This window comes from Chrysemys picta, chromosome 20 (genome assembly GCF_011386835.1).
Source record: "Chrysemys picta bellii isolate R12L10 chromosome 20, ASM1138683v2, whole genome shotgun sequence".
NCBI lineage: Eukaryota > Metazoa > Chordata > Testudines > Emydidae > Chrysemys > Chrysemys picta.
In genome coordinates this window covers 11,075,584-11,100,378 of record NC_088810.1, presented here as the reverse complement: position 1 = coordinate 11,100,378, position 24,795 = coordinate 11,075,584, and the positions used below count along the sequence as shown (strand labels likewise).

Below are 24,795 nucleotides of genomic sequence, written 5' to 3'. Positions count from 1 at the left end.
GGGCAAGCATTGACTCACATGGAGGTGTGCCTTCTGTTAAATCATCCACACGGCAGCACTTCCTAGCACTGCTCTGGGACACTGGGGTCAGCCCTGACTCGAGAGGAGACTGTCTAGTACTGAGGCTATGTCTGCACTAGAGCAGCTACAGCGGCATAGCTACAGCGCTGCAGCTATACTCCATCCCACGCCCTGCAGCATGCAACCAACCGGCTACCGACCCCTCATAACTGGTTTAGCTTGGAGATCTGACAAGCAGAGAGATTGTGATACCACTTCACGAGCTGCAAATACAGCTGAAGATAAGAGCAGGCTGTAGATTGTTCTGTAGACTTACGGCAGAAGGAGGCTGTTCTCCAGGCACTGACTGTGCCTCCAGCTGCCTGGCATGCGGCCGCGTAGGCCTGGACACTCTGGCAGAGGATTTCTCTTGCTCCATTGGCAGCACACATGTCATAGAGACAATGGTTGAAATACTCGGTAGGGCTGACCAGCGAGTGACAGTATTTAAAGGGACCTGATGTCGCTTTGATCAACCCACAGGAGCTATCGACCTGATACGGCGCTGTTTTAGCTGCATCACAGACTGGGCACCTCTCACCACAGCCATCGGTGCACATGGCACCATCAACGGGCACCTTCCAGGAGGCCCCGAACTCATCCACATTCTGGGCACTCTTCCCACTGGGCAGCAGGAAATCGTCGTTCTAGTCGCCGTTGAAGTTGCCGCACAAGCCGCACACGTGTCCCTTGTAGGAGCTGGGGATGGAGATTAGGACATAACAGGAGGTGTCGTAAAGGACTTTGAGGCCAGAGGCAGACTGGACAATGATGTTGTTCCCCTCCTGGTTGATCCGAAGTTTCCCATCGTTCATAGCCAGCGGGAGAGTTTAGAGCTCCCCGTCCACTTGTGCCAATGAGAGGGAAATTCCCCCTTCACTAGTGGGGACTTAGCAGCTGTGTCCTGGTTACTTACTTACACACACACACACACACACACACACACACACACACACACACACACACGTCACTCTAGGCTACAATGAGAATAATCTCAAACAGGGACTTACCGTGACTTTCCACTTCTTTCCCCTCTCCATGGTGATGGCGTAACCATGAACGGAGACCACCACCATCCGTGCCACTGACACTTGGCCATTACCGTTGTGTTGTTGCAGTCTATATAATTTTATGAAAATATGCTAATGAGTTTAAATATAATGTAACTAGAATATGCTTCATGCAAAAGGTCTCCTGTAAAGTATCATTACAAAGCTTATAATCTACTGAGTGTGATCATCCTATTTGTATAAATGTACCAGTCTTGTATCTGAAACTAGAAATATGAAATATAACTCTGAGGGCCTATTGTAATTATGCTAAGTGTGGGCCATTAATGGTTGTTTGGAATCTTGATGACTCCCATTAACCAGGACAATTGTCTGCAGATGGCTTTGTTTTACTTGTAAGTCTCCCTGTATACGTGTATGCTGGCAAGTGGGTAATGAAGTCTTACAGTGACATGTGATCATGTCACCTGAACTGGAACCATCTTTAACCTGGTGCTTTTCCATTGACAAGGAGGGGGTGGGAACTCAGAGAGGGACAAAGGATTCCTAGCTTATGCAAAAGATATATAAGTGAGTGGAACAGAACAAAGAGAGGAGCCATCATGAGGAATCCCCTAGCTACCACCTGAGCTGGAACAAAGGCTGTACCAAGGGAAAGGATTGTGCCCAGACTAGGAAGGTGTCCAGTCTGTGAAAGAAATTTACTGAAACATCTCTCAGGGTGAGATTTTATCTGTACTCAATTGTATTACTGTATTAGGCTTAGATTTGCGTGTTTTATTTTATTTCACTTGGCAATTCACTTTGTTCTGTCTGTTACTACTTGGAACCACTTAAATCCTACTTTCTGTATTTAATAAAATCACTTTTTACTTATTAATTAACCCAGAGTATGTATTAATACCTGGGGGGGGAGGGAGGGAAGCAGCTGTGGGGGGGGGAGGGAGGGAAGCAGCTGTGCATATCTCTCTATCAGTGTTATAGAGGGCGAACAATTTATGAGTTTACCCTGTATAAGCCTTATACAGGGTAAAATGGATTTATTTAGGATTTAGACTCCATTGGGAGTTGGGCATCTGAGTGCTAAAGACAGGAACACTTCTGTAAACTGCTTTCAGTTAACTCTGCAGCTTTGTGGCACGTGGTTCAGACCCTGGGTCTGTGTTGGAGCAGACGGGAGTGTCTGGCTCAGCAAGACAGGGTGCTGGAGTCCTGAGCTGGCAGGGAAGGCAGGGGCAGAAGTAGTCTTGGCACATCATTTGGCAGTTCCCAAGGGGGTTTCTGTGATCCAACCCATCACAACTGTAGCTCTCATTTTCTACCACCACAGAGAAGTTTGCCAGCCCAGCGTCACTACTACAGACTCTGGCCAAGCTGTAAGCGCAGTGCCCTGGAAATCAAAGGCCCGTCCGTCAAAGGTCAGATAGTGAGGGTCACCAGATGCTACACATTTGCCAAAGCCTGTGGCGTGGCAACCCACGACTCCATTCTCCACCCTGCACTGCTCCTTGACTCCACAGGAGGCCTCCTGGCACTCGTCGACCCCATTGTGTTTGCACCGGCACCGTTTCTGGCAGGAGGCGTAGAACTCTTCTCCCTTCCTGTAGTACCTGCCCTGGTGCACACAACTGCACTGCGTGACGGGGACGCACCAGTCTCTGCTCAGGAGGAACCCGGCGTCACAGAAACAACCTTCAGCACAGGGGGCGTCACAGCCATCAGGCCCCTAAAGGCTGTGGCAGGTGGCAGGGCAGCCGTTCCCACAGAGCTCGTAGGGGAGTTACTGGGGCAGGTGGCACCTGCAGGAGAAGATCAGAGGGATCGTGCAGATGGGGGTGAGAGAAAGCTTCTTAAATTAAGGCACCACCAGAAGAGAAGGTGCAGGTATCACTTACAATAGTGTTGTTTGGGGGAATTGGGAGCCAAAACTCCTGGGTTCTAGTCATGGTTCAGGGAGGGACGTGGGGTCTACTGGGTTAGAGCGGGGAGGGCTGGGAGCCAGGACTGCTGGGCTCTATCACTGGCTCTGGGGGGAAAGTGGCGTCTAGTGGTTAAAAGCAGGGGAGACTGGAACTCAGGACTCCTGGGTTCTAGTCCTTGCACTGAGCAGCCAAAGGGATCTAGCCAATCAGAGATGGAGGGCTTGCAATCAGGTTTCCTGGTTTGTACTGCCAGCTCTGGGAAGGGATTAGGATCTAGTTGCTTAGTCACAGAAGGGCTGGGAGTCAGGACTCTGGGGTTTTCTTGCTGACTCTTGGAGGGATGTTTGTCTAGTGGTTAGAGCTGCAGACAAGGGGATGTGTTCCAAGTTGAAACCCAAATTCTGGAGTGGGCAGCTGTGTATGGTTTAGTGATGGAGGACTTCGATGGCCAGGGCTGCGTGGCGCTGCAGAGCTGTGGGTGCTTCAAGAAGTGGATATATTACAAGGTACCGCCCCCTGCTGGGTGTATTAAGTTCACTTCCTCCACGCCCTGCTCTCATCAGCCATGTTGGATCAGACCATTGTCAATTGCCAATGGCAATACAGTAACTCTTCACTTAAAGTCATCCCGGTTAATGTTGTTTCATTGTTACGTTGCTGATCAATTAGGGAACATGCTCCTTTCAAGTTGTACAATGCTCCCGTATAACCTTTGGCAGCTGCCTGCTTTGTCCACTGCTTGCAGGAAGAGCAGCTCGTTGCAGCTGGCTGGTGGGGGCTTGGAACCAGGGTGGACCGGCAGCCCCCCTATCAGCTCCCTGTTCCCCTAAGGTCCCTGTGCTGCAGCCGCCCAGCAGGCTACCAATTGCCGGCAGTTCAGCTGTCCCTCCCCCTACTGCCATGTGCTGCTCCTGCCCTCTGCCTTGGAGCTGCTCCTGGGAGCCTCCTGCTTGCTGTGCAGGGGAGGGGGGCTAATGTCAGGGTGTCTCCCTCCCCCCTACTCTTGCCCCCCACTTACCCCTTCTCCATATAGAGCAGGGTGGGGACAGGACAGGGCTCAGGATGGAGACAGCTTGCTAACTGCAGCTGCTGTCTCAACTTCCTGATTTTTGTACTTAGAGTGGGGTCAGCATACTTAGAGGGACTATGCACATCTCTCTCTCTCTCACACACACCCTGTGTGTGTCTGTCTCTGTCTGCCACGCTGTCTCCCCGCCCTCTATTCATGCTGCCTTGTAGAGTATGAGGCTATGTTAACATAGCCCTTGAGGGCTCAGCCAAATGCTAGTTAATCATTTAGCAGTAAGGTATTCCCCGGGAAATATCCCACCCTCTTCCACCCTTTATCTTCACCACCTCAACCAAGCTTCACAATCATCATTGCTGTGTACAGTATTAAATTGTTTGTTTAAAACTTATACTGTGTGTGTGTGTGTATGTGTGTATATATATATAATATAGTTTTTTGTCTGGTGAAAAAAATTTCCCTGGAACCTAACCCCCCCCCCATTTACATTAATTCTTATGGGGAAATTGGATTAGTTTAACATCGTTTTCTAAGTATAACATTATGGTGGAGAATTGCGAAAGGGGGAATATTGGCATATGTTGTGGTTATTGTGAAAACTGGTATGCACACCGCCAGCTCTAGAAAGCTTGGCACTTTTATTTTGCCAACCAGACAAACTCTGAAGGATATAGGAGTTTGTCCACCGCCTAGGTCTTGAAGGATATATATAGACAGAGGTGAATCTTGGCGCTTGTATTTGGTTAACCAGACAAACTCTGAAGGATATAGGAGTTTGTCCACCTCCTGGCCTTGAAGGATATATATAGGTAGAGGTAAAATATATGGATGTAATAGATAGATAGGTTTGTATTGGCAATTGTAATCAGTCACCCTGAATTAAAAATGGTGGGATTTTTTATGACTAAAAAAATTTCCCAAATTGAAAATTTTTTGGTTTTGGAATCAATAAAATTTCATTTTCAAAAACTATTTAACCTGCAAATGGGAAACTGAAACATAGTTTTAAAATGTTTTTTAAAAAGGAAAATTAAAAACGAACAGAATGAAAATGAATTCAAAATTCACCATTTGGGGTTTGTTTTCAACCAGCTCTACCTGCAAAGTTCTTTAGAGGGGCGGGGTTCTGCAGGGCTACTTCCAAGACTGCGTGTACGACTATTGCTTCTTCAAAGGCCAACAAGCCGTGATATGCCAGCTTATCACCAGCTATACTGCAGCCTGCCAGGCCACTGGGGTGACTATATTTGCCTGTCAAGTATCAGGGGGTAGCCGTGTTAGTCTGTATCTACAAAAACAACAAGGAGTCTGGTGGCACCTTAAAGACTAACAGATTTATTTGGGCATAAGCTTTCGTGAGTAAAAACCTCACTTCTTCGGATGCATCCAAAGAAGTGAGGTTTTTACTCACGAAAGCTTATGCCCAAATAAATCTGTTAGTCTTTAAGGTGCCACCAGAGTCCTTGTTGTTTTTATATATGCCTGGAGGACCAACTCCTTCTGCTGTAAGTGGAAGCAGCTTGGGACCGCCTTCTGGGATGAAAGTTAATGTATGAGGGAAAGAAAACAGGGTCTTTGCTCAAGGGAAAGACAAGTTGGTTGGTGTTCAGGGAAGGTGACATGAGATGTTTCTCCCCTAGGGGGTGCAGGCTTTGATCCAGCCCCAGGATAGGGGGACTGGCCAGGTCAGGGTGGGCATGGGAGATTATATGGGGCTTTTCCCCTCTAGGGGGCACCAGCTCTGATCTGATCCCAAGACAGGGAAACTGACTGGCTCAGGGGCAGAGAATTGGAATTCAGGGCCTGTCCCCTGGAGGGTGCAAATTACAATCCAGGCCCTGCCTAGGGGTAGAAGTTGACTCAGTGTGGGTTGTTCAGGGATATGGGGCCTGTATTTCATGAGTGTGTGGATCTCATGCAGGTCATTATTGTACAAATGAGCCTGTCACAGAGCTCATGCTAATATCTGGAGTTGCCAGTGTCAGAAGAGGCCAAGAGCTGAAGGGGCCACGGAGACTGAACTCTCCTCTGACAAGGGGTCCTGCAACAACATACTGGCAAGGCACAGTATGAAGGAAGCTTGCCTGGCAGCTTCCCATACTGCACCCAACAGACTCCATTCTCCAGGGCTGTCATCAGGCTCCCTTCTCCAGCCCTTACATTGTTACATAGTTCAGACTCCATCTAGTTTTCTTTTATGGGACGCTACCGTCTTGTTGTTTCAATGACAGGTCTCTCCTGTCCCCAAAACAGCCACCATGAGGTGTACGCCCGGGGCTGCCAGTCGACCTGCAGCAGCCTCTACGCCCCAGTTCAGTGCTTGGCCCAGTGCTGGGAAGGCTGCGTGTGTGATGAGGGCTTTGTGCTCAGTGGCGATGAGTGCATCCCTATGTCCCAATGTGGATGTGTCTACCTGGGATTTTATTATAGGGCTGGGGAGACCTTCCACCCAATGTGCCAGGAGCAGTGTGTGTGCCAGGCCAGTGGAGATGTGGTGTGTAAAGTTTTGTCCAGCCTCCCTAATGAGGAGTGCAAGCTGGTGAATGGCATCCGGAAATGCCAGCCTGTCGGATCCGCAACATGCTCCGCAGCCGGGGACCCCCACTACCTCTCCTTCGATGGGGTCGCCTTCGATTTCCAAGGCACCTGCATCTACATCCTGGCCAAGACCTGCACCAACACCGGGAACCTGACATTCTTTGCCATGAAGGTGGAGAATGTGCCCTGGGGCAATGGGAAAGTGTCTGTCACCAAGCTGGTGTCCGTGGAGGTCTATGGGTGCACGCTCACCCTGCTGCAGAACAGAAAGGGGCTTGTCATGGTAAGTCCTGCTCAAGATGTTCCCAGGGGGCTGAACCTTGCAATGGGGCAGCCCCACTGATGTGGCAATGCAAGGAGCACTTGTCTCCTGGGTCACTCATTAGGCGCACACAGGCAGGAGGGGTCAAGCACTCAGGTTCTGATCCTGATCTTATTGACCCAGAACAATACTGCTCCTGTACAGATCAAGGTTTATCAGACCAACCTCAGGGTCAGCAATCAATTCCCTGGGAAAGTCCTGGTGAGTTTCTCAAATTGTCTCTAATCTTCTAAAACATTTGTGGAAAGTCACCTGTGTGATCCAGAAAAGTTGCAGACAGCGCATGGAAGGATTTTGAAATATAGGGTGAATTGTAACCACATTCTTCTATAAACAGGGAGCCAATGGAGATATTTAAGGACTGGGGTGATGTGGTTACACTTCGGAGTGTGAGGAGGTGTCTGAATCATAGAATCATAGGACTGGAAAGTACCTCGAGAGGTCATCTAGTCAAGTTCCCTGCAATCATGGCAAGATTAAGTATTACCTAGACTATTCCTGACAGGTCGTTGTGTAACCTGCTCTTAAAAATCTCCAATGATGGATATTCCACAACCTCCCTAAGCAATTTATTCTAGTGATTAACTACCTGGACAGTTAGGAAGTTTTTCCTAACATCCAAACTAAACCTCCCTTGCTGCAATTTAAGCCCACTGCTTTTTGTCCTATCCTCAGAGATTAAGGAGAAAATTTGTTCACCCTCCTCCTTGAAACAACCTTTTATGTACTTGAAAACTGTTATCATGACCCCTCTCAGTCTTCTCTTCTCCAGACTAAACAAACCCATTTTTTCAATCTTTCCTCATAGGTCATGTTTTCTAGACCTTTAATCATGTTTGTTGCTCTTCTCTGGACTTTCTCCAATTTGACCACATCTTTCCTGAAATGTGGCACCCAGAACTGGACAAAATATTCCAATTGAGTCCTAATCAGTGCAGAGTAGAGCAGAAGAATTACTTCTTGTGTCTTGCTTAATAGCAACAGTGTTACGCTGTTCAATCATATTTAGCTTGTGATCCATTATGACCTCCAAAACCCTTTCTGCAGTACTCCTTCCTAGGCAGTCATTTTCCATCTTCTATTTGTGCAACTGATTGTCCTTTCCTAAGTGGAGCACTTTGCATTTGTTACTCCTGGGGAAATTCTCGCATAATTTTGTATTTACCCACATAAAAAACATTTTGCCCAAGAAGTGCTCCAGTTCTGCCTTTTTCCCCAACAGAGGCCGCTGTGGTGCCAGAACAGCCAGCTGCTCTATGCCCGCTGTTATAGTGCCACAGCGGCCTCTGGTGTGCAAAAGGCAGAATTGCAACACTTCTTAGGCAAAATGTATTTTATGCAGGAAAATACTAAATTCTATGCCCAGTGATGCAGAATTCCCCCATGAGCAGCACCTTGCCTGTGGAGGCAGTTTAGGACAGAGTGGGGCACACAGGGCTGCTGGGGGGTCACAGACTGGGGTTCAGAATGACTTGTGGGGGTGACAGACTGGCACATGGGCTCAGGAGCTAGTTGGGTGACAGCGTTGAGCCTGGGGAGGGGGGAGGGGGGCTGCAGAGACCCGTGGGGATGAGGGGTGTGGGGACGGGGCAGACGTGCCTGATTGAATGGGAGAGGCTTGGGGTCATCCAGAGTCTGCATGGGGGAGGCTTCCCAACACCCAATCCCACCCCCCATGAAGAAAAACCTCCCACCCACACCCAGCACTCTCCAGTTTCACTCCTAGGTTCCTTCTCTCTCCCTGAGGTCCTCCATTACCCCTGACTCCCCAAGCCTTTGCCCTGCTTCTGACAAGTGCAGGAAATACAGTTCTGTATTGTCATTTAAATGAATTACACAAAGTTCTGTATGAATGTGCCTAGTAAGGAATCTGTCAAAAACAACTTTACCAGAATCTTTTCTTTTCTTTTTTTTTTTTTTGGTCTATATTTTTACAGACATACATACTGACAGATATCTTGAAATAAATTACCAAAATAATTGAGACTGGCATGATTATATTGTGTTATTTTGACAAATAAGATATGCAGAATTTTGCTGAATTTTTTATTTTTTGGTGCAGAATTCCTCCGGGTGTAATTTGTCCTTATTGAATTTTATCTTATTTACTTCAGACCATTTCTCCAGTTTGTCCAGATCATTTTGAATTTTAATCCTATCCTCCAAAGCACTTTCAATCCCTCCCAATTTGGTATCATCCACAAACTTTATAAGTGTCCTCTCTATGCCATTATCTAAATCACTGATGAAGATATTGAATAGAACTAGAGTCAAAACTGATCCTTGCAGCCAAAACTGATCCTTGATATGCTCTTCCAGCTTGACTGTGATCCACTGATAACTATTCTCTGGGAACAGTTTTCCAACCAGTTATGCACCTACCTTATAGTAGCTCCATCTAGGTAGTATTTTCCTAGTTTGTTTATGAGAAGGTCACGCAAGACAGTATCAAAAGCCTTACTAAATTCAAGATATACCACATCTACCTCTTCCCTCCCATCCACAAGTGTCCACACTGTCAGCGTGTGCTCTCACCCCCAATGGGGCACCTCCTTGTGGCTGCAGTTTGGAATTAGCTCTGCCTTTCTGAAGCCCCTGCCTGCAAGTGCTCACTGTATGACACTCTCTCTCTCTACCTGAACTCGATGGCTCCCTCCTTGTGGCTTGGCCCTCTGGCTAGGTCACTGTAGTTTCTCCTTTCTGGGAGGTTTGTGTACCAAGTGTCACCAACTGCCCCAGGAAGTCTTCCAATTCACTGCCCCTCTATGGTGCCACATCCCCAGTGGCTGGTAGGGGAACATGGGCTCACCCTCATCTTTGGGTTCCAGCCCAGGGACCCTAAAACCAGCAGCTAAGGTCTACCCTGTCCCATGCCTTGTTTCTGTTTCCTTGGATTGCTTCCTATGTTGCCTCTATCAGTCTCCTTCTCTATCCTTCTCCGGCTACACCCTTCCCTCCTGGCCAAGCCTCACCTCTCCCTAGCCTCAGAGAGTGACTGCAGACCTCCTCCCTGCAGCCCCCTTCTGCCCTAAGCTACCTTGCTTTATACCAACCCCACCTGTTCCTGTTCAGCTTCACCCTTTAATTAGTTCTCATTGCTCCCTGGCTCCTCCTCCAGGTGCATCTTAGGTGGTTAATTGGCCCGTCTAGCCACCTTAACCCTTTCAGGGGCAGGTGTGGGGTGAGCACTCCCTCACAGTGTCAATAGCATCCAGCAGAGGTGGGAACCTGGGGAGCTGGGGCTCAAATAGAACAGAGAGAAGGGAACTGCAATAGCTAATGCCAGGGGAAATTCAAGTCTGGGTAGAGCTGGGATTCAGGCAAGCTGTAGGGAAGGAAGCAGGCCGGACTGGATGATTATTTGAACAGAGGTGGCTTATTATTGTAATCATGGACCAGAGTTCTGTGATGGGGTGAGAGGTTCCACCAGAGATAAGCAATGTTTCATATCCCATGTGTCTTGCTTTAACAGGTGAACACTTTCCTGATGAATCTTCCCTTGAACCTCATTGATTAAAAAATCACAGTGTATACGAACACAGCAGACAGAGACAGACCCACACCTTGTTTGTGGGGGAGAGAGAGAGAGAGATGCACACTGCCCCTTTAATAGGGTTACCATATTCAAACATTTAAAAAAGAGGACACTCCACGGGCCCCCGGCCCCGCCCCAACTCCGCCCCTTCCCCACCCCCAGCCCCGCCCCAACTCCACCCCTTCTCCGCCCCCATTCCAAACCCTTCCCCAAAGTCTCTGCCCCCTCCTCTGAGCACCCTGCATTCCCCCTCCTCCCTCCCGCTCTGATCTTGGTTAGGGGTTGCTAAGTGTTTCCCTGCTCCCCACTCGCCCCGCAGCCCCTATGCCCTTGCCTGCCCTGCTCCTCCTCACCCTGCAGCCTCTGCACCCCCCTCGCCCCTGCAGCCTCTGTGCCCCCTGCTCCCCACTCGCCCTGCAGCCTCTGCATCCCCCCGCCCCTGCAGCCTCTACACACACACACCCCCGCCGCCTGCCCTGGTCCCCCGCTCCCCCGGCAGAGGGAGAAATGCAGGCTCCACGTGGAATCAAACACAGCCGTGCTGCTCTGTGGGGGAGGAGGGAGCGGGGGAGGGGGAGGGACTCTGGCTCCTAGAGGCCCTAGTGGCTGCGAGCAGCTTTCAATCAGGCCAGTCGTCCAATCAGCCGCACCGCACGACGGGAAGGGGGAAATCCTGGACATTTCTACTTGATTAAAAATCCCCCCCGGACGGCCATTTAACACTGAAAAAGCCGGACATGTCTGGGGAAAGCCGGACGGATGGTAACCGTACCTTTAAGTAAGCTGACCCACTCTTAAGTGCACTGACTTTTTAAGTGGATCAGGAAGTTGAGACAGCAGCTGCTGCCCCAAGCACTCTCTGTCTCTCTCCGCCAGTGTCCTCTCCCTGCACTATATGGAGAAGGGGTAAGCGGGGTGCAGGAGCAGGGGGACACCCTGACATTAGCCCCCCCTTCCTCCTCCCCCACAAAGCAAACAGGAGTCTCTGGGAGCAGCTCCAAAGCACAGGGCAGGAGCAGCACATGGCAGTGGGGGAAGGGACAGCTGAACTGCTGGCAATTGATAGCTTGCAACTGATAGCCTGCTGGGTGGCTGCAGCACAGGGAACTTAGGGGAGTAGGGAGCTGATAGGGGGGCTGCTGGTCCACCCTGGTTCCAAGCCCCCACCAGCTAGCTGCAATGGGCTGCTCTTCCTGCAAGCAGTGGACAAAGCAGGCAGCTGCCAAACGACGTTAAAAGGGAGCATTGCACAACTTTAAACAAGCATGTTCCCTAATTGATCAGCAACGTTAACCGGGACAACTTTAAGTGAGGATTTACTGTACCAAGAAGTGTTTCTAGGAAAAGGAAAGTGTCCAGAGCTCACCACTTTTAGCACTCCGCATACAATTTTTCTTACTGTTCTTATACCACTGGTGATCTGACCTAACCATTTCATCCTGGTCTTCCTGAAACCACTGGAGACAAGTTTATTCCATAAGTGCTGGAAAAACTGTCAGTATTCGGGTTCTTTTAATTTATTTGTATTTTTGAATTTTTTGTATTAAGGCAAAGTTACATTACTGGTTGTAATCATACTAATACATTATTTATTACTTATTCAGGATCAGTTTAATATTCAGAGAACCTGGCTAAAGATTCTGGTTTGCTGACTGAGTTCTCCTCCTCTGAGTGTGTTAAAAAGGATGACCAAATTTCTAAAAACCAATCCTCTTTCTGGAGTTTCGCTTGTGTAAGTACTTGGTGTGAAAGCTTTTCCTCTACACGGACAGCCAACATTTTACTTTCTTATATAACACACCCTATTTATATAATACAATTCCATAGGAGGAGGAGTCACATTTTTCCAGTAATGTGCAATACAAAGTCTAGCTGCTAGCAATAAGAAGACAATACTTTGTCATTCTGTTTAAAATGCAGATCCTTTACTGGAGCATTAAGTAAGGAGGTCAGGGGATCTCTAAGAAGCCAGCATTTTGTCATAAGATGGATCTCTTTAATAATTTCCTCTCAAAACTTTCTAATTCCTGGACACAACTACCACCTGTGCAAGTATGTTCCCATTTCCTCCACAATCTCTCTAACAGAGCTTTTCTCTAGCAGCAACAATATGATGGATCTTAACTGAAGTCTAATGTCATTTACACACTAAATTAATATAAATTTTATTGATGAGCTACACAAATTGAAGATGTATATCCCCTTTCCCACACATATACCCACTCGTGCAGATCAATTTCTTTCTCCAAATCCCTCTCCCATCTTTTCTTCTAGGTTGTTATCTTCTCAACATCTTTTTCAATCAAAATTGTTTATATCTTAGAAATTACATTTCTATTTTTCGGAAAGGCTTTAATTTTATTTATACACACACACACACACTCACATACACGTGTGCATACATAAATATGTAATGTAACTGAACAATACAGTTGTACTATATGCTGAGTGCTTTGGTAGGGAGAAGGTATCTGATGAATACTATTGTTATAAAGTTAAAGGGGTTAATTTGGATACAACCAAATTTGGTTATTTTTAACATAACTATGACCTTTCTATGACTTTTACTAAAATTTGCCATGATGCCCACATTGCCAGATACACAAATCTCTTGCCAACAGCAGTTAGTAATAGAGAACATTTCTTTATAATCTATGAATATCGAGCTATTCTGATGAATGAGTTGCATTCTGCCATCTTCCTACCTCCACAGCCATCAGTCATTCTGTTTAGTTTGATGTTGAATTAAAATGTGTTAAGTTTTTCAGCATGTTACCACACAAAATCAGTCTGTGAGTTACACATGACTTGGATATCTGAAAAAGCACACAACTACAACAAATATGTGCTTTCAGGGGTCATGTGCATATCTCTGCCAAAGTGACAAAAAAAGTGAAAATAAAATGAGAAACTAAAAACAATGTAGAGTCAGAAAAAAGAATTTAAAAACTAGAGAGAGGAAGCAGTACTAACAGCCTGTGAAATGACTAGCTCTGTATGACAGTTCCTACTGTGCTAGCAGGGATTTCATGTTCTTTTTTGACAAATATTAAGTTGTGATAGATAAATAAAATAAACAAGTTTTTTCTTGTTTTCTGTGTTCTTTTCAAAGAATATAAATAAATAATAAATGAGGATACTGGGAGAAAGACTTGGAGAAACTAAGAGAGGGAAGCATTATATCATTGCCTTCTATGATGAGATAACTGGCTCTGTGGATGAGGGGAAAGCAGTGGATGTGTTATTCCTTGACTTTAGCAAAGTTTTGATACGGTCTCCCACAGTATTCTTGCCGCCAAGTTAAAGAAGTATGGGCTGGATGAATGGACTGTAAGGTGGATAGAAAGCTGGCTAGATCGCCGGGCTCAATGGGTAGTGATCAATGGCTCCATGTCTAGTTGGCAGCTGGTTTCAAGCGGAGTGCCCCAAGGGTCGGTCCTGGGGCCAGTTTTGTTTAATATCTTTATTAATGATCTGGAGGATGGTGTGGACTGCACTCTCAGCAAGTTTGCAGATGACACTAAACTAGGAGGCGTGGTAGATACACTAGAGGGTAGGGATCGGATACAGAGAGACCTAGACAAATTAGAAGATTGGGCCAAAAAAAACCTGATGAGGTTCAACAAGGACAAGTGCAGAGTCCTGCACTTAGGACGGAAGAATCCCATGCACTGCTACAGACTAGGGTCCGAATGGCTAGATAGCAGTTCTGCAGAAAAGGACCTAGGGGTCACAGTGGATGAGAAGCTGGATATGAGTCAACAGTGTGCTCTTGTTGCCAAGAAGGCCAACGGCATTTTGGGCTGTATAAGTAGGGGCATTGCCAGCAGATCGAGGAACGTGATCGTTCCCCTTTATTCGACATTGGTGAGGCCTCATCTGGAATAGTGTGTCCAGTTTTGGGCCCCACACTACAAGAAGGATGTGGAAAAATTGGAAAGAGTCCAGCGGAGGGCAACAAAAATGATTAGGGGTCTGGAGCACATGACTTATGAGGAGAGGCTGAGGGAACTGGGATTGTTTAGTCTCCAGAAGAGAAGAATGAGGTGGGATTTGATAGCAGCCTTCAACTACCTGAAGGGGGGTTCCAAAGAGGATGGAGCTCAACTGTTCTCAGTGGTGGCAGATGACAGAACAAGGAGCAATGGTCTCAAGTTGCAGTGGGGGAGGTCCAGGTTGGATATCAGGAAAAACTATTTCACTAGGAGGGTGGTGAAACACTGGAATGCGTTACCTAGGGAGGTGGTGGAGTCTCCTTCCTTGGAGGTTTTTAAGGCCCGGCTTGACAAAGCCCTGGCTGGGATGATTTAGCTGGGAATTGGTCCTGCTTTGAGCGGGGGGTTGGACTAGATGACCTCTTGAGGTCCCTTCCAACTCTGATATTCTATGATTCTATGATTGATTAATGTACATGTGAATATGACAGTTCTAATACATGAGATAAATAAAAAGTGTCGCATATAAATAAAAAGGTGATACATTTAATGTTTGATATTTAATAGGTTATTTATCAGTATTAATTCTCACTGTGCCGCAGTTGATCCATCTTTAAAATGGAGAGAATACCTGTCTGCTCCACACTGGTTTTTGTGACTAGACTAAATGAACATCTGTACTTACTTTCCTGTACAGAAAGAAGCAGAATCATCTATTACATGACCTTGGTTCTGGCAGATAAGGCTCTTTACCAGCCACTGCTTGCAGAAGCTGTGGGCACAAATTAGGCCAAGCACTTGTGGAGATAACAACTCCCAACACACCAGACTGCTGAACCCTTTGAGGAAAAACCCCTCCTAAGAATCCAGCCACAACAGTCCATCTCCTTCACCATCCAAGTTCTGGAAAACTCCTGAAACCTCTGTGACAGCAGCTCCATGGCAATAATTTCTACTTCAACTGTTTCCTTGTAATCACTGCAGAACCATGCACCTCTGGCTTTCAGAACAGCTAAGGCAGGGCACTAATGTTTAGCTGGGCTCACGTCTTTGATCACACCCATCGTGTTTGGCAATCTCATATGTGGTGCTTTCTGGCAAGAATGTAGAAATCACATCAGATAAAAATTAAGACCCACAGCAGCAGAGACCGATGCTTAATTATATGTTTTAAAAAGCCAAAAGAGAGACACTCTTGCTACAGCATTTCATGTAGCATACCACACTAAGGGAATTAGAGTGAATGACAAATGGCCAAAGGAACTTAAGGTAACTAAGCCCTTTTGTACATAGTAGTATTACATATTTACGTAGTATGTGCTAAGTAAAGTTTGAGATATCACCAGGGCTGGCTCTAGCTTTTTTGCTGCCCCAAGCAGCAAAAAAAAGCGCCGCCCCCCAGCCCCTCCCAGCCGAGCGCCACGCTGCCCCCCCGCCAAGCGCCACCGGAAACCCCCCTGAGCACCGCCCCCCGCACCGCCCCCCCGCCGAGCGCTGTGCGCCGGAGCCCACCCCCCCCTGCACCTAGCGCCGCCGTAACCCCCCCGAGTGCTGAGCCCCGCGACGCCCCCCCCGCCAAGTGCTGCGCCGCCGGAGCCCACCCCCACCCCCTGCCAAGCGCTGCCAGAAGCCCCCTCCAGCGCCGCGCCCGCGCCGTACCCCCACCGAGCACCGTGCGCCGGAACCCCCCCCCGAGCGCCGAGCCCCGCGCTGCCCCCCCCCCGGGCGCCGCGCCACCGGAGCCCGCTCCCCGCCGAGTGCCGCCGGAACCCCCTTCCAGCGCCGCGCCCGCGCCGCCCCCTCGCCAAGCCCCGCGCAACCGGAGCCCCCCCCCGCGGAATGCCGCGCCGCACTCCCCCCGCCGCCCCTTACCAGGTGCCACCCCAAGCATGTGCTTGGCTGCCTGGTGCCTGGAGCCGGCCCTGGATATCACATCCATGGAGCAGTTTTCTTTTTAAAAGTAAGATCCGTTAACCTGTAGTCAGTAACACAAAATGTCTTAAGACCCTATCGGTGTTTTTTAGTAGTTAGAGCAGGGGTGTGAAAGTCAAAACTTGAATTCAGTTCCCACCTCTGTCAATGACTTCCCTGACACCACTTACACTCACTCCACCAAAATGAGATTAATAATAATTAATTACTTCACAAGGGTGTTCTGTTGTTTAATTAATGTTTGGCACTTCAATATTCGATGATGAAAGGATCAGAAAGAGTTAATTAGGGTATTGCTTTAATATCTGATATTTAGAGCAGTTGTCAGTTTATAACTGTAAATATATTTGTACAATATATGGCTTGATGAAAAAGATATATAATGCTTTTCTTCAGCAGGTACTTTACTTCAAAAGACAAAGTAGATCATTGAAATATTCTCTGGAGTCAGTCCCTGGGTCACAGATGTTAAGCAATTTCTACAAGTCACAGTCAGTCAAAGCAGAACCATAAAAAGAACCCAGATCTCCTGATTCGCCTGTTCTATCCTCCTCTCTCTAGCTACCTGTCATGTGATGAACTACACCTTCTGTGATGGACAACTTTTACTGAACCAGGGCTGACTGCAGACAGACACCAGAGATGCCGGCTGTTAGCCAAACATGGGAAGCAGAACTCGGGATCTTCAGCTCCAAAAATAGGCCTCTGTCACTTGAGCACAAAGAGAATTACCACCAGTTCTCCCTAAACTTGGAGCTTTGATTTATCTTTTTGGGTTAGTCTCTAGAGAGGGCACATACTCATAAACAAATGAGCAGGGCAGGGGTGCACACATCTATAACAGCCACTACATCACCCCCTTTTTGTGAGTTAACACCTGGTTGTCATGGCAATTGCACCACAGCCTTCATTGTGACATCCTCTAGCCCAAGCAAAGCTATTGAGGCAATGAACAAAAGTCAGTGCTCAACTTGGCCTCAGAGAGAGACAGTTGGTGCCGTGCTATACTGTAGCAATTTTGAGTTTTTAGTACGTACAAGATTTGGCATTCAGACCTCAGAAGTAAGTGAGTTTTTCCGTGTACCCAATATAATAGAACTGTGTGAGTTTTTTATGAATGGAGTTGTGGGGCCACAGGGGTTTCAGCCTAGTTCTCAGTGGGCATTAGATAGATTATTCCTGTAACTTTGAACCTAGATGATTCCAAATGAAAACAAAGCTAACAAAGAAAAGCCTGAAAGAATCTTAACCTAAATAGGACTTAATCAGTCTCTTAAACAGAGGGATATTGTATGAGATATGGGAACAGTTTTCAGGCCATCTTCAACTGCAGAGATCACCTCATTGTTTAATTAATTCCTTTGCCCTATCATTAATGAGATGAGTACCAACCTGAAAAACAGTCCTATAAGTCAATAATAATCCTTTGTTTAGCCAGTGATCCTAAATAGAGAGAGAGAGAGAGCACCAATCACCACAACATCTCTCTATCCATCTATCAAAGTAGGGAAGTACTATTTACCTCTCACATAACACAAGAAAAAGGGGTCACCCAATGAAATTAATAGGCAGTAGATTTAAAACAAAATGAAGTACTTCTTCACACAATGCATAGTCAACCTGTGGAATTCATTGCCAAGGGATGTTGTGAAGACCAAAAGTATAACTGGGTTCAAAAAAGAATTAGATAAATTCATGGAGGACAGATCCATCAGTGGCTATTAGTCAAGTTGGTCAGAGACTCAATCCCCAGGCTCCAGGTATCCTAAACCTCTAGTGCTAGAAGCTGGGACTGTACAACACTTGAAATTGCCCAGTAATGTTCATTCCTTCTGAAGCACCTGGCACTGGTCACTTTCAGAAGACAAGATACTCCCATTGCCCGATCATCTCTCTTTAACCACATGGACGATTTCCCTAATGTCTAATATAAATTTCTCTATTTTTATTCAGTTAAGATCTCAGAACCCATTCGTGGAGGATGGAGTACCTAAGGTCAAGGGTGGATTCTTGGTAAGAAGATAAGAAAAGTTTTACATTGTACACACTGTACAGAGTGACAGAGTGTGTGTGGGGGGGGGGGGAGGGGGGAGTGACAGGGAAAAAGGTCTGAGTTTGAGCCACATAGTGTAGCCAAAAAGCCTCAGAATACCATGTAGGCCACTGACAGCTTCACACATAATCCTGCAGGCAGCTCTGCTTAGTGTATAGTGTCACATGTCTCCTTCTGAATCCCCTAACAGTTGAGTGGTTAAATGTCTGGGTTCCTCTCAGAGATCCCTTCCTAAAATAATAGTTTTAGGTGCCTCAAAAACTCATTAAGCCACCCTTTTAAATCAGGTTTCCTGCTCAATGCTGGAGTCAGCAATCCTTTAGCTCCTCTACTGTTCACAGCATTCCTTAAACCCACAGTTCATAAATTGCTTTGGTTATTGGTAAAATACTTTTATTAGGAACTCATTGGGATATTGTCTGTCATTTTACACAGAGGAACAGAATAATAAACAGACTGTGTATTCCAACCCTAAATCGATAGACTCCTCCCAGTGCCCTACCCATTCCTAACATTTTGTTGTTTCCATTTAATTTAGGATGAAGGTTCCATCAAGGGCCAGACCAAGGGTCCACACCAAATTGGCAGCTATGTTTTGGCCCCTAACCTACTTTGTCTTGCCAAATGCAGCCTCCTCACCTTTTAAAAAGGTAGATCCATCCTTGATCAGGTAATTCTGACAATGAGCATACTCCATGCCTAGGTTAGAGTACTTTGGGGGCTGCAGGGTTGCAGGTACATGTATGGAACAGGGCCCCCATCTTTCTGAAAATGTGGATGCAGCACTGTTCAAAAAACTCTTCCTTCGCCAGGGGTGTGTGTCCTGCCTGGACCCCAGCAAAGTCTGGGAATGCCCACATCTGGAGCTTGGGACCCATTTTTCTAGTTTATGATGCTCTCAAGAGTGAGAAAAGAAGGGAATTAGGAACAGAAAATGCAGCAGTCACATGTTTAGTGTGATCTCAACTTTGCTCTCTGTATTTCACTGGGACTGTAGGGTAGGCAGGGGGTGAGGAACAGCTCTACTAAGAGGACAACATACTTACAAAGGTATTTCTACAGTGTAGTTTGGGGAAGGAGCAAATGAGAGCTCCTCCAAAGATCTCAATCACTTGTAAAGAGATTATTCCCTAAAATCCTTTGCCCCTGAGTAATGGAACACTCCATCCCTGATTCAATGGAGTTTATTTTTGCCTTTGGTAGTGACCAAGACCAAGAAGAATGGCTGGTGAGATAAAGCACATGGTGAGACAGCTGATGGCCATATAGGAATTAGGGAGTCATGGGGCTCACTGCTTTTCCTCTCTCTTGCCCATTTATGAGAATATGATAATTCTGATATGAGAATTTAGGAGTCTGCGGGAGCCCAGTTCCCCAAATTGATTTGAAATTTCTGTTGATGAAACAATAGAGATTTTATTAGAGGATGGAAGAAAGTCACATTAACATTGATTTTACCAGGCCGTGGGATCATTCAGTGTTATTAATGTAAATTATGGTATATGAGGAGGCAGGAGATACAGGAGAGAATTCCTTTCCTGATACTCATATTTCCTTTCCATTCATGTTATTTTAGGATGAATACTCCAGCATGGCGTCACTTGATCAGTGACTCTCCCTTGCCTGCCGCTGTACTCCCCGAGGCTCAGTTCTTTGAGAATTATGAAAGTTTCCTCAAACAGACCAGACCCTCTACCCCTGAGTGAGTATTGGGATTTCTTCACTTCTTTATCTGTATGTATATTGGGGAGGGTGCTTGTCCAAGTTTGTGCAGGGCTTTGGGTGTAGACAATATGGTTACCACATTTCTAAAAAGATAAACACATAATATATTCTCTGCAGTCATTGTAAGGAAGAACTACATTCTCTTTTACCCTTGTCATTTTCTGACCAACAACCAGCTCCAACCATTCCTCCTCACGTTAACATTCTCTTGCAATGCAAATACACCTTTCCCATAACCCTGACTCCACCCTGCTTCTATCTAGTTAGTGATTGTCCTATTCTCCCCTATCACTGCACTTCAGTGGAAGGGGAAAGTCTTAACATATTTGCCGAGTGATTCAAAGACTCAGGGTATGTTTACACTACCTGTCGGATCAGTGGGCAGTGATCGATCCAGCAGGGGTCGATTTATCACATCTAGTCTAGACGCGATAAATTGACCCCCTAGCGCTCTCCCATCGACTCCTGTACTCCGCCACCGCGACAAGCGCAGGCAGAGTCAACAGTGGAGCGGCAGCAGCCGACTCACCGCAGTGAAGACATGCGGTGAGTAGGTCTAAGTACGTTGACTTCAGCTACATTAGTCACGTAGCTGAAGTTGCATAACTTAGATCGATCCCCCCCAGTGTAGACCAAGCCTCAGTTACTGCTTTGGCAAAGGAGTTTACTACTATTTAATTTAGAGCAGACCCTCTTCCATTCAGTGAGTACAGGAGATCTACTGTGCAGGTACATCTTTCTTTCTTTTGTGCGGGGAGGAGTTAGTAAAGGCTCAGGGTAGGGTGACCAGACAGCAAGTGTGAAAAATCGGGACAGAGGGTAGGGGGTAATAGGAGCCTATATAAGAAAAAGCCCCAAATATCGGGACTGTCCCTATAAAATCAGGACATCTGGTCACCCTAGCTTAGGGTAAAGCATGGAATAGAGTTGCCATCTACCTGAAAACGTAAATACAAGATGATTATGTTGCTCCAGGCATTCTAAGGAGGCACCAAATTCCTCAGGACACTGGCCGACTGACATCTTCCCCCACTATTGCTTCTCATCTTAGCATTTACATCAAGAAAGAATGATTCTTTACTTTCCAATTTATATCATGTCATCAGAGCTTTAAAGAGCAGCATACAATGTCTCTGCCCAAAAGAGCTTACAATGCAGCAGATTGATACAGATCTTACTGAGAGGTAGTAAAATGGGATTGTGCTGATGCAAATGTTTGTGCTTCTTTTTCCTTGAGACAGAGATCTTCTTCATCTCCAACTTCACAGTCTCAGGCAGATCAACTGAAGAGTGGGCCATCTTCTGCCCAGCAAATACTGAGTCTCTCTTCAGTTCCTCCCTCCTCAAACACCACACAGGGTGATATGTCAGTGTAGGGAGTAGGGTGGAGGCGTGTAATATGGCAATCATCTTCCTGAAAGGGGAACTGTTGGATGATCACACCTTGCAGGCATTTTAAGGAAGCACCAGCTTCTGGATCACTCAGGGCACTGCCTGGTCTATGACAAAACTTGGGCACAGCTTCTCATTTTAGCATCTCCTTCAAAAGTCAATATCCTTTACCTCGGGGGAATTCTGCGCCAAAAAAAAATCAAAATCAAAATTCTGCATCCTTTATTTGTCAAAATAATGCAATATAATCACATCAGATTCAACTGTTTTGGTAATTTACTTAAACTACAATACAGAAAAATCACAATAACTATTCAGCATTTCCTAAGCACATGAAAGTTAAGTTACAAACACTTGGTAACTAATACCCTTTCATTTAAATTACATTACAGAACACAAAACAGAAAAAAAAAAAGTAGACTGTCATTTTAAATTGTTGAGACTTTCACACATGAAAGTCATACAGTTTTGGTAATCATTGTCCGGCGAACAGCAGAGGCTAACAGCGGGAGTTTGCCTGGGAGTTCGCGTGGGGAGAGCGCACCGAGGCTTTCATCTGCAGGTTTCTCTGAGTAGTTCCTGCAACAGTTGAGGAAGCTCTTAAGAGGACGGTGATATGGAAGGTGAGCGATCAGCTGTTGTAACCTGCACAGGTTGTGCCATGTTTGTCTTTCTTCCACAGGACAGAAGCGACTTTGTCTGTACAAAGTGCAAGCTGGTCTCCATATTGGAAGAGAAGGTTCGAGGGCTGGAGAAACGAGTATCGACTCTGAGCTGCATAAGGGAAAATGAAGATTTCCTGGACAGACATCAGGAGATGCCTCTACGGCCGCAATGTTCTGAAGATTCAGAGCAGGCGCAGCAGGGACAGAAGGATTGTGAGGAGGTTTGGCAGCATGTGACCTCCAGAAGGAGAAAGAGGAGCGTCCATGCACCAGCAATGGAGATACAGGTGAGCAATCGTTTCCATGTTCTCTCTACAGGTACTAATGCGGAGAGTGGACTAGATGACCCATCTGAGGGAAGGGAGCAGAAGGAGACTCCACCGATTGGAAGGCAAAAGATGCACTGTCCTAGGGATGGGGGTTCCACGACCACCACTCCCAAGAGGAGGAGGAGGGTGGTGGTGGTCGGGGACTCCCTCCTCAGGGGGACTGAGTCATCTATCTGCCGCCCCGACCGGGAAAACCGAGAGGTCTGCTGCTTGCCAGGAGCTAGGATACACGACGTGACGGAGAGACTGCCGAGACTCATCAAGCCCTCGGATCGCTACCCCTTCCTGCTTCTCCACGTGGGCACCAATGATACTGCCAAGAATGACCTTGAGCGGATCACTGCAGACTACGTGGCTCTGGGAAGAAGGATAAAGGAGTTTGAGGCGCAAGTGGTGTTCTCGTCCATCCTCCCTGTGCAAGGAAAAGGCCGGGGTAGAGACTGTCGAATCGTGGAAGTCAACGAATGGCTACGCAGGTGGTGTCGGAGAGAAGGCTTTGGATTCTTCGACCATGGGATGGTGTTCCAAGAAGAAGGAGTGCTAGGCAGAGACGGGCTCCACCTAACGAAGAGAGGGAAGAGCATCTTCGCCAGCAGGCTGGCTAACCTAGTGAGGAGGGCTTTAAACTAGGTTCACCGGGGGAAGGAGACCAAAGCCCTGAGGTAAGTGGGGAAATGGGATCCTGGGAGGAAGCACAAGCAGGAGAGCGCAAGAGGGGAGGACTCCTGTCTCATGCTGAGAAAGAGGGACGATCGATGAGTTATCTTAAGTGCCTATACACAAATGCAAGAAGCCTGGGAAACAAGCAGGGAGAACTGGAAGTCCTGGCACAGTCAGGGAACTATGATGTGATTGGAATAACAGAGACTTGGTGGGATAACTCACATGACTGGAGTACTGTCATGGATGGATATAAACTGTTCAGGAAGGACAGGCAGGGCAGAAAAGGTGGGGGAGTTGCGTTGTATGTAAGAGAGGAGTATGACTGCTCAGAGCTCCGGTATGAAACTGCAGAAAAACCTGAGAGTCTCTGGATAAAGTTGAGAAGTGTGAGCAACAAGGGTGATGTCGTGGTTGGAGTCTGCTATAGACCACCAGACCAGGGGGATGAGGTGGACGAGGCTTTCTTCTGGCAACTAGCAGAAGTTGCTAGATCGCAGGCCCTGGTTCTCATGGGAGACTTTAATCACCCTAATATCTGCTGGGAGAGCAATACAGCGGTGCACAGGCAATCCAGGAAATTTTTGGATAGTGTAGGGGACAATTTCCTGGTGCAAGTGCTGGAGGAACCAACTAGGTGCAAAGCTTTTCTTGACCTGCTACTCACAAACAGAGAAGAACTAGTAGGGGAAGCAAAAGTGGATGGGAACCTGGGAGGCAGTGACCATGAGATGGTCGAGTTCAGGATCCTGACACAAGGAAGAAAGGAGAGCAGCAGAATACGGACCCTGGACTTCAGAAGAGCAGACTTTGACTCCCTCAGGGAACAGATGGGCAGGATCCCCTGGGAGAATAACATGAAGGGCAAAGGGGTCCAGGAGAGCTGGCTGTATTTTAAAGAATCCTTATTGAGGTTGCAGGAACAAACCATCCCGATGTGTAGAAAGAATAGTAAATATGGCAGGCGACCAGCTTGGCTAAACAGTGAAATCCTTGCTGATCTTAAACGCAAAAAAGAAGCTTACAAGAAGTGGAAGATTGGACAAATGACCAGGGAGGAGTATAAAAATATTGCTCAGGCGTGCAGGAGTGAAATCAGGAAGGCCAAATCACACTTGGAGTTGCAGTTAGCAAGAGATGTTAAGAGTAACAAGAAGGGTTTCTTCAGGTATGTTAGCAACAAGAAGAAAATCAAGGAAAGTGTGGGCCCCTCACTGAATGAGGGAGGCAACCTAGTGACCGAGGATGTGGAAAAAGCTAATGTACTCAATGATTTTTTTGCCTCTGTCTTCACGAACAAGGTCAGCTCCCAGACTGCTGCACTGGGCAGTACAGCATGGGGAGAAGGTGACCAGCCCTCTGTGGAGAAAGAAGTGGTTCGGGACTATTTATAAAAACTGGACGTGCACAAGTCCATGGGGCCGGATGCGCTGCATCCGAGGGTGCTAAAGGAGTTGGCGGGTGAGATTGCAGAGCCATTAGCCATTATTTTTGAAAACTCATGGCGATCGGGGGAGGTTCCAGATGACTGGAAAAAGGCTAATGTAGTGCCCATCTTTAAAAAAGGGAAGAAGGAGGATCCGGGGAACTACAGGCCAGTCAGCCTCACCTCAGTCCCTGGAAAAATCATGGAGCAGGTCCTCAAGGAATCAATTATGAAACATTTAGAGGAGAGGAAAGTGATCAGGAA

The 24,795-nt window shown here is 47.0% G+C and overlaps 1 protein-coding gene across 3 annotated transcripts in view; it reads right to left on the bottom strand.

Moving 5' to 3' along the window:
• The window catches only part of LOC135976804 (IgGFc-binding protein-like), a 56,050-nt gene that overhangs the window by 8,241 nt on the left and 23,014 nt on the right, over positions 1-24,795 (bottom strand). Inside the window, exons 6-7 of one of the 3 annotated variants that reach the window (XM_065574382.1) lie at positions 1,071-1,179; positions 338-759 (exon numbers count right to left, since the gene is read on the bottom strand). The exons of the other annotated variants lie outside the window; for them this stretch is intronic. Coding sequence (XP_065430454.1) covers positions 338-620 — 283 coding nt within the window. The 5' untranslated portion in view covers positions 621-759; positions 1,071-1,179. The remainder of the gene's footprint in view (positions 1-337; positions 760-1,070; positions 1,180-24,795) is intronic. 3 annotated transcript variants of the gene reach the window in all.